This window comes from Theobroma cacao, chromosome 3, assembly GCF_053813885.1.
Source record: "Theobroma cacao isolate CCN51 chromosome 3, ASM5381388v1, whole genome shotgun sequence".
In the NCBI taxonomy this organism is placed as follows: domain Eukaryota; kingdom Viridiplantae; phylum Streptophyta; class Magnoliopsida; order Malvales; family Malvaceae; genus Theobroma; species Theobroma cacao.
Window position 1 is genome coordinate 5,048,004 of NC_142641.1, and position 10,981 is coordinate 5,058,984.

Below are 10,981 nucleotides of genomic sequence, written 5' to 3' on the forward strand. Positions count from 1 at the left end.
TAGATGCTTAATTTTTTTTAAATCATTAAATATATATTTTCGGCTTACCTACTACATTTTTAGCAAGTTTCGAGATTTTCGACAAAAATGACGAAAATGCCCCTGTGAGCTAAAAAAAATGTTATGTTATGATTTGAAAATGATTTGTAATCCTTCGTATTTTGATTATTTGATAACTATTGCTCACCGGGGAAGTGCGAAAGCTGATAGAAAAGCCTTGTGAGGTTTCGATCGAAATTCGGGGTGAAGAATGTTTGTTGAGGCTTCACGGCGGTTGTCACGGGCTCGATAGAGAGTTCCGGGTCGTGACATAGTTTATGATAAATTGACACAATTTATTGAAATTCGTGTCACGTATGATGTATAGGTGGTGAGCCCTTTAACAAGGGTAAAAAGATTGTGCTTGAAGACCGAAAATATGAGTATATAGAACTCCTAGTACTGTGAGTAACCTTACCATCATTTTCATTATCTAAAGTATGTTTTAATCGGTTTTGGTGAAATTTTAGGTTTATAAACAAAATGAGTTTAAATAAAAATATTTTATAAATTGTCTTGAAATTGAATAATGATTTTGAAAAATAGAGTAATTAGAGACCACTTGTTATATTGTAAATTTATGATTTGAAATCGAATGGCTTATGACAATATTTGCATGATTGGCTGAATTGATATTTGTGTTGAAATGTATGAAATATGTATTTAGCCTTGAAAGGCTGTGAATTACCATGATTTCCATATCATGTTATTGAATTTTATTGTATGGTGGGTTTAGCTTGCTGCAGTGGGCTGATTCTGTGGACCAACCTATTAGAGGGGCATAGAATCCGGATATATATATATATATATATGTACCTCGGTCGGAGAAGCGCGTAGGGTATCTCCTGAGGTATGGATAGAGTTCACGTCGCGCCGAACCACCTCGTGATGATGAACTTCGCTAACGCCAAGGAATGACTGTGGTTTTCAAACTAAAAATATGTTTTATGTGTATACGAAATTTTAACAGCCTTGGCGGGCTCATGTGTACGCCTCTGATCAAGGTGTCATCGAGTACTATTTGATGGCATGAGCCAAATGTTTATGGAAGTCATAAGCTTTAATGAGAAATTAAATGAAATACAATCGTTTATATGGGTTGGGATGAATTTTCAAATTGTGAAATACTTAAAATGATGGGATATTTTAATTGTCTCCTTTTACTCGGCTTTAGCTGATTTAAATGATGTTTGTTTACTCATTGGGATTTTATAATCTCACCACCCTCTTTTTCACCCATTTCAAGCTCAGAGTAGGTTGTAGATAGCTGGTTCCATTGGGGATTTCCATTGGATTTGCGTCTTCCAAATTGTAGGTTCACAGCTTCTTTAATTTTGGTTATTGTGGGCCCACTTGATATTATAAATTTAAATTAATTTAAATACTCCAGTTTATTGCATTACAGTATGAATGAATTTATTTTGTTTTTGCGTTCCAAAAAATATTTACGCATAACTCCAAAATTTCTATTTATAAGAGAATAAAATATTTTATTGAATATTTGTTTTATCTTCTTATTATATTCAAATGTTTACAATTTCATTTTAGATAAAGGTTTTAGATGCCTAAACTTATTTTTAATTGTGAATTATGTGATTGGTACTTGTTCACTACATTTTTAACTGGTTTCAAAATTTTTAGTGGAAAATGACCAAAATGCCCTTGTGAGACAAAAAATTTTATTTTATCAGTTTTAAGTTGGAAATAGCTCAAAATCCTTTAGAACATAAAATTTGGCAACGGTTACTGATTGGGGGGAATGCGAAACTGATATTAAGCCTTGTGGGGTTCCGGTTGGTATTCCGGGAGATGAGTGCCCATCGGGGCACCGCGACGGTTGTCACGGGCTCGAGGGGAGTTCCGGGTCGTGACAATAAATTTAGGGATCGAGGCCTCAATAAGATAATCTAAAATCAAATGGTACCGTTCATGGAACAGGCGTCACGGGGGTGCTAATCCTTCCCTGAGCGTAATCGCACTCCCGAACCTAGTCTTAAAATACGTAGACCAGTTTATGTTTTTCTCGACGGGCTTAAAATTAATTTAAGATTTCGTCAACTAGAATCCAGTTAATAGGTGACCAATCACACCTAGAAAAAAGATTGGTGGCGACTCTTAGTGTTTTCATCACGTCTAACGGTCTGGTTCTTCGACTCGCACGTTACGACAGGGAAGATGCCAGCTAGAGAGAAAAACTGTCACGACCCGGTACTCCCCTCGAGCCCGTGACAACCACCGCGACATCCCAGTAGACATTCGTTACCCGGAGTGCCAATCGGAACCCCGCAAGGCTTTAGTACCATTTTTTTTCATCTCCCCTATGAGTAATCATCGCCAAACCTCGTTTTTGAAGAATTTTAAGCTTTTTCCCTTTCAAAATCGTGGAAAAATAATTTTCGCCTCACAGGGGTGTTTTCGTCATTTTTTCTTAAAATTTTCCGAACCCGACTAAAGATGTAGTAGATGAGTGGAAAACACATATTTCATGATTTAAAATAAATTTGAGTGTCTAAAACATTTATTATAAATGATATTGCAATCATTTGAATAAAATAAAAATATTCAATAAAATATTCTAATTTCTTGTAAAACAATATTTATGGAGTGATCGATAAATAATTTTTGTAATGTAAAAGCTAAATAAATTCATACGTACTATAATACAGATAACCGGGGTATGAAATTTACTTTACAGTGACTCGTGGGCGCACAAGGAACAAAAGTGCACAAAGGCAATAAACCTATAGTTTTTGGAGTAGTAAAGCCAACTATAATCCTTGACGATATCTGCTATCAACAAGCTACCTTGGGCCTGAAATGGTTGAAAATGAGGGTGGTGAGATTATAAAATCCCGGTGAGTAAACAGATACCATATAAACCATTTAAAGTCTAGTAAATGGAGACAAATAAAACAGTTTAACATATTGAAATTCATCACCTTTCAACTTGTTTCAACCAAATAAAATCAATTCATATAAATCGAGTAATTAACATGGCTTATGAGTATCTTAAAACTTTGGCTCGTGCCAAAATCATTCTCATACCCAGTTATCAGGGATACCTTGGCCGAGGGTTATCCCAAACCGAGTCCGCCAAGGCTGTTAAAAAGTTATGTACGCATAAATCATGTTTTTATTTTGAAAACATAGTCGTTCCTTGACGTTGGCCGAGTTCCCCCTCACGTGGTGGTTTGACGTGAAGTGAACTCTAAAAGTGTTAACCTCAGGAGTTATCCATCCGCGCCTCTCAAACTGAGGTATGAATATAACGGGGTTTACAGTGGCCCTCTAATAGGCTGGTCCACGGAAACCCGCCCACTGCAGTAAGCTAAACCCACCATACAATAAAAATTCAATAGCATGATATGACAATTTTATCATTATCCAGCCTATCAAGGCAAACAATAATTTATACATTTCAACACAAATACCAATTCAGCCATTCATGGCAATATTGTCATAAGCCAATCAATTAGAACCATAAATTCACAATACATCAAATGGTCTCCAATTACTCTATTTGCAAAGTCATCATTCAATTTTAAAACAATTTTATGAAATCATTTTATTTAAACCCATTTTGTTTATAAAACCTAAAAATTTACCATTTAAACTCATTTTTTATAAAATCACAAAATCGGATAAAAACCACTCTAGATAATTAAGACGATAGTAAGGTTACTCACAATACTAGGAGTTCGATATACTCCTATTCCCGATCTTCGAGCACACTCTTTTTACCCTTGTTAGAGGGCTCACTACCTATACATCATACGTGACACGAATTTCAATAAATTGTGCCAATTTATCATAAACTATTTCAGGCTCTATAAATCTATATGAATGCACGAAATGTGATGCAAAATGTCTGAATTGCCGTTTAAATATGGTATTCGACCTAATTTGCACTATTCTCGGTGTAATTGGCTAAAACCTCCAATTTAACTCTAAATCGATTTCTTTCACTTTCTACACTCCAATTATACTTAAAATACCTCAATGACTATGAATATGATTCAATTTATCAGTCCGAACCATAAATCGAACATGTCTATACATTAGGTAAAAATTCAGATTTTCATGCCAAAATTTCCCATTAAATTTCTAGCCTCACCAATCATTAAAAACCACCAAAATATCATGAAATATCATCAATTTCAGCCTTAATATCCTCCCTAGAAATTTTGGCCTCTTGTGGGTTTGTGAAGAACAAAGTGATTCTTTGCTAGATTTTCATACTTTCCATTACCAAACAACCAAAAACACTTAATTAGCTTGAAATCTAGCAAAATCAATGCTCAAAACCTCTCCTCTCAAATTCGGCCAACATGGGTTCATCATGAAAACTTGAGTTCTAAGCATGGAAAATGAAAAAGAAAGCATGGGTAGTGTAAATCACAAGATAAAATCACAAAATTTTACCTTTATTAGCTTAATCTCTTGAAATCCCACACTTTTTCTTCAATTTTCCCACCTAGGGTTTGTGTTCTTTCCTTTCCTCTTCACTTCGTGCTTTGGCAGGCCATGTGGGTGAGACTAAGAGAGTTTTAAATAGATTTTACAAGGAAATTCTAGAATAATCCAAGCTTGACACATGGCATGTTTCCATTGGTCTATGTGTAATACTTATCCATTAAGCAATCTCTCTCCACCACATAAAATGTTTCAATTATCCACAATGTAAAATGTTAATGGCTGAAATCCATGGGCATGACAAGTGTTAGGTGGTGTAAAATTCCAAAATTCCAACTTTGCCCCTATAAACTCGTAAAATTACCGTTTTGCCCCTAGGACTCCAAAAATGTCAAAATTTAAAATTTTCACCTCTCAAACTCAAATCATACTCCAATGAGTCAAATGTGATCAAAATCTTTTCTAAAAATTCCCATTTTGTCATCGAGTGACAAAATTACCATTTTGCCCCTAGAACATGAAAATTCCAAATTGACTCTGATTCAGCCCTCGAACTCCAAATCATCATTTTAAGTCATTTTGGGGTTTTACAATTCTCAATTTCATCTTAAGATCTCTATTTATACTAGTTCGAGGCTTAATTCAACTTAATAGTACCATTTGGTACAATATCGACTTTTGACGATTTTTCGGGGCTTTCCAAGTATGCAAGCATATTGTCAATCACATGAAGGACATGGCAAGTACTTTATAAGGTCGGGCTTGACAAAAACTAAAACAAAGGAAAATGGGAAGAGAAGAGACAAAAGAAAGTTTATATACTAGGGTTAGGTAGGGGTAAAACGGCACAATTTTAAGGAGGTTGGATTTGGTCCCAAACGACGTAGCTTTGAGAGTTGGAAGGGCAGTGGTTTGTGCACCAAACCGGTACATTTTAGGAGAAGGATCTGCAGGTCGCAGAGGAAGCGGATTGATTGAAGCGGGCTGGCTGTTTAGGTCAACTTAGCCTAGAAACGTAAACCTTTTACCATTTTCCTTAGATCTTTTGTGGTTTTGGCTAGTTCATTTTAGTTGTCCTTAGGATTATTGTCTAATTATGTAGGATTAGTTTTAGATTATTTTAGCATAATGTTCTAAAATTCTTAGATATTATTTTTAGGTTTAGGAAAATACTACAAATAGAAGAGTATAAACTATATATATGTATAAAAATAATAATAAAAAATGTTTAGGTATGAAAAGAATTTAAATGTTGGAGAATATTCATTAAAGGTATTTAAACTTAGGTAAGTGAAGCATATATGGAAATCAGAAAATAAATTGTCAAATGAAATTTGTTTATAGTGATAGATCGAGAGAGATAAATAGAGATAAAAAATATAAATGAATGAAGTAAATAGATGATTGGCTAAAAATATAGATAGATTAAATAAAATAAATATTGGAAATTATTGAGTTGTTGGTAGGGTATACTTGGGCAAAAATATATAAAGGAATATGTAAAATATGTATATACATTAGATTATAAAAATATGTTTAGTGAATGAGTATAAAAAGGAAAAGGGAATATTACAAAAGGAAATGAATAGAAAATATGTCTTAGAATAAGATAAAATATACATTTATGTAATAATAGGATATAATATTTAGTCACAAGGAACTTTGATGTAGGTTAAAAAATGAGGAGGGAAACATTTGATGTTAAACATTACAAATTAGTAAAGTTAGTCAAATGATAATTATAATAAATCATGTATTAGAATCTACCTTAGAAAATTGAATCTTAAAATACCATAATATTAACTATAGGAATAATGTATAAGTTGTACCAATGATGGGATGTTCATCCGGAACACGAGGAGTGACAATTTCGAAGGAATTTTCCTAGGCTCAGGATTTAAATTAAGACTCCATCAGTAGGATGGGAAGGTCATAATTTTGAAATTATGATATTCTTAATTTTTAATAAACAAAAATTATTATATAATAAATTAGTCAATATATAAACATAAATATAATAAATATAAAAGAACAAATGACATATATTCATTTAAGGTGTCAAAAGATAAATATAAAATTTTGAAAAAATATAATACTCGTGAAATAAATAAATAAAAAATAAAATATTCAATGATAGGAAATTCATAATAGTGAATACACTTAAAGGATAAAAGTTAAATATTTAGTTATATAAAATATATATAATAATAAATTTTTAAGTGTTATAAGAAGGGAATAGGATAGATAACAAAAAGAGAAAGAAGTCGAATCAAAATATATACAACTATGAAATAACATATCTTACTTAAAGACTATAGAGTTTGGGTAAAAAGAAAATATTAAAATAGATATACACCAAAATAACATAGGAAAATATGTAATTCTAACATACATATTTATAACGAAAAACGATAAAAAAGAGAGAATTTTAAGGAAATAACAAAGAAAATATAGGAGGATTTAGAAGCAAAATAATGAATTTCATAAGTACATCACTCATCATTATTACGTCGTAAATATCATGGCATATAGATATTTATGTATATGAGTATAAGTCCCGATGATGGGAGTTTTCGAAGAATCTTGTGAAGGCGAGTTTTCTTCAGAAAGTTTCCTAGGTGAAAAGATATCATCAGGTCCCACTAGTACGGTGGGAGGGTTTGGAGAATATATTTAATGAAATGGCTTTGGCTCGTAATAGGTCTGCATTTACAGAAATTCTATTTTTGCTAAAACGCGTACAATTACCCCGAAGATGAGATTTATTTGTTAAATTTGCGAAGACAAGTTTCTAGGATAATTTTCTAAGTGATAGAATATCCTTGGATCCCACCAGCATAATAGGCAGATCCGGGAAATATCCTCAACAAAAGGTTTTTCATCCGATATTATTTGAATTTTATACCATGCATTTCACGAATGCATCATTTACACGTCACACTCATAAAGCTAGATAAAAATATTTTAATAAAATAGGGGATAAAACAAATGAATAATAATTAAGAAAACATAATAAATTTAAGAATTAGGGTTCCAATAGGATAATCTATAATTAAATGATACCGTTCGTGGAACGGACGTCAAGGGAGTGCTAATTCTTTCTCGGACGTAACCGTACTCCCGAACCCAGTCCTAAAATCGTAGACCAGTTTAACATTCTCTCGACGAACTTAAAATTAATTTAAGATCTCTTCGATTAAAATCGAGTTAATAGATGGTCAATCACATATAAAAAAAAAAGTTAGTGATAACTCTTAATTTTTCCCATATCTAGCGGTTGGGTTCCAAGACCGCATGTTACGACAATATGATAAAACTAAAGTTATATCTATTTATTTTCATACCTTTTAGTGTTATATTATCATATTGTGTCTAAAATTATCAGATATAATCTATTCTCACAAAATTAATAAATTATAAGCAATATCGACAATTTTTTTTGTCCATGCGTTTATCTTGTATCTCAATTGCCTCTCATTATTATCATTACAAAACTTGTGCATTTTTTGACGAACATGACAAGACCAATGATGACAAAACAAAATCGACAAAACCTTATATTACCTGCCACGTATGTTATATTTTTCTATTTCTATTTGACATTTTGTTTGACATTTTGTTGAAATTTATATTATATATTTCATAATTACATAATGTACACATTATACAAATAAATCAAATAATAAACTTAAAATCATAAATAAAATCAAAAATAAAAATCAAACAATAAATTATGATTAAGGAAAATGGGATAAAAATCAAGAATTAAGATTAAGTAAAAATAACACATGATTAATTGGCATCATTATTTGAACAGATATCGTGGGGGTGCTAATACCTTCTTTGGGCGTAATCGTATTATCGAATTGATACATTATTTTGTAAACCGGAGCCTATTTCGTTAAAATGAACTTAAAATAAGTTTAAGTAATATTTTAAAGAAATAAACTCAAATAGGTGATCAATCACACCTTATCAAAGAAGATTAGTGACGACTCCATTTCATATCGAGCGATTGAACTCCTGAACTTGCACGTAATAATAATAATTAATTGATTAAGTGTAACATTTTGATCATATTGTATATCAAATGCATAATATATTTACCTCCAATCATTTCAAATAGAATATATTTTGCTTGATAATATTTAAGACTAAAAAAGAATATATTCCTTGAAAAAGTGTACTTTATTTTAATTTTTTCTCTAAAATTTATTTTATTTTTATACCTTTTACCTTGTGATCACTTGTTTAGGCTACCATTCTTATAAGCTTCAGAAATGTTATCATTGCTTTGCTCATTTTCTTCTCTCTCAGTTATCTTTATTAATTATAGAAATGAGTGACTCAAATATAAAAAAAAATCAACATTAATGGGATCTTCAAGAAATTTTGGCTCAATTTCTGGACTGCATTTTTGGCCTAGAAGCATGTTTTTGTTATACTCCGAAGCTCTCCAGAATCATAAAATCAAAAGGATAAATTTTTCTTTATATGATTAATATCTAAAGATCAACCATAAAGTATATATAATCAAATTGAAAATTTTTAAGTTATAAATTGTAAAACTGATTTTTTATTTTAAAGGTAATTTTAAAATTTTTCACATTATTACATACGAAAAATGCCATATCATATTTGCAAACTCATGATGTACCGATGGAAAACAACAAGTGAGACACAGTCCTCTCATCTCATTTAAATTTTATCACGTCAAATAATTTTTGTCTGATATTTCAAACTGGGCGATTATAAAGTGATAGTGAGTAGGCTTGGTAGGCTCTTTGATTTATTTATCAAGCTTCATCTAGTCTTTTTAATTATTTTATATTAAAAAATAAAGGATTGATATATAGTAGCAAGGCATCTCAAATAAAGTAAATCACGTTGCTGTTCAGAGCTAAAAGCAATGTTACTAAGGCATCTGTTTTTCCTTTAGTGGTAACTAGCACGTGGTCACAAACTCTTTTAACATTTTCTGACTTACGATTTTCGTCCGTATGTCTATCATTGCTATCGATTTTGGACTTCATCTCATAACCATGCAATTGAATGAATTTCGGACTTATCGTTTTTGCTTCGTTGCTTCATAAGCATATTGTATAAATAAAAATAATGCATGATAAACACCTGTTACACATAAAGACAAGTGTTAAAACAAGTTACATGCATTGCAACACATCATAAACATATACATTATGCACTTACCAACCAGTACAACAAAGCAAAATGGACATATACATGTCCACGTAGTAAGCTGATGCATGCTTGTCCTAACTTAAAAAAAAAATAGAAAAGAAGCTGGCCCAGCCTTGGGATGAATTATGAATATGAAACGATAATGCATGGCTTCCAGCCTCTATAAATTGAAGTATCAAAGCAAGTAACCGGCATCCAAATCAACACTTATCCAGCAACATTTCACTTAACCATGAAGACCGCAACAGCCGTAGTTTTACTCCTCTTCGCCTTCACATCAAAATCATATTTCTTTGGGGTAGCCAACGCTGCAAACTCTCCTGTGCTTGACACTGATGGTGATGAGCTCCAAACTGGGGTTCAATATTACGTCTTGTCATCGATATCGGGTGCTGGGGGTGGAGGGCTAGCCCTAGGAAGGGCTACAGGTCAAAGCTGCCCAGAAATTGTTGTCCAAAGACGATCCGACCTTGACAATGGTACTCCTGTAATCTTTTCAAATGCGGATAGCAAAGATGATGTTGTCCGCGTATCTACTGATGTAAACATAGAGTTCGTTCCCATCAGAGACAGACTCTGCTCAACGTCAACTGTGTGGAGGCTTGACAATTATGACAACTCGGCAGGCAAATGGTGGGTGACAACTGATGGGGTTAAAGGTGAACCTGGTCCTAACACTTTGTGCAGTTGGTTTAAGATTGAGAAGGCCGGAGTACTCGGTTACAAATTCAGGTTCTGTCCTTCTGTCTGTGATTCGTGCACAACTTTATGCAGCGATATTGGAAGACATTCAGATGATGATGGACAAATACGTTTGGCTCTCAGTGACAATGAATGGGCATGGATGTTTAAGAAAGCAAGTAAGACAATAAAACAAGTTGTTAACGCGAAGCATTAATTTTAAGTTTAATGTACGAAGTGTACGTCCAAAGCAGCAATACTAGCCGGTCGTTACTTTCCACTAAATAAAAGTTAAGTATGTGGTTCCCAGCCCAGTGTTGTAATGCTATGCCTATGTAGTCAGTGTCTTGTTTGAGGGTGGAGATGCTTAAAGGGTGTGTCTTCACAGCCCAGCTTCGTAGTCTTTCAGCTTTATGAATAAATGATTTGCCTCTTGCCTCTTTTATTACCATTATTTTTAGTATTGCTCTGACGACTTCATATAATGCAACCAACAAGAGAAAATTGCTCACAATGAACTTTTTTCATGTTTCTAGTACAAATGCTTTTCTTCGGGGTCTTCATTAAAAGAACATAAATTAAACTTTACATATAAATTTTTGCAATTATAAACAGTACTTCTCATCGCAATTATGAACTAATATAATAT

The 10,981-nt window shown here is 32.6% G+C and overlaps 1 protein-coding gene across 1 annotated transcript; it reads left to right on the forward strand.

Annotated features, from left to right (window-relative positions):
- The first annotated feature begins 9,799 nt into the window (after positions 1-9,799).
- On the forward strand, positions 9,800-10,777 carry LOC18604292 (21 kDa seed protein). Its single transcript, NM_001404993.1, has one exon. It carries the CDS (start codon positions 9,884-9,886, stop codon positions 10,547-10,549), a length of 666 nt encoding a protein of 221 aa, NP_001391922.1. The 5' UTR covers positions 9,800-9,883; the 3' UTR covers positions 10,550-10,777.
- Positions 10,778-10,981: the final 204 nt, after the last annotated feature.

Bases quoted from the DNA above. Each gene is read 5' to 3' on its own strand.
- LOC18604292 (NM_001404993.1), top strand. From the start codon at position 9,884: ATGAAGACCGCAACAGCCGTAGTTTTACTCCTCTTCGCCTTCACATCA.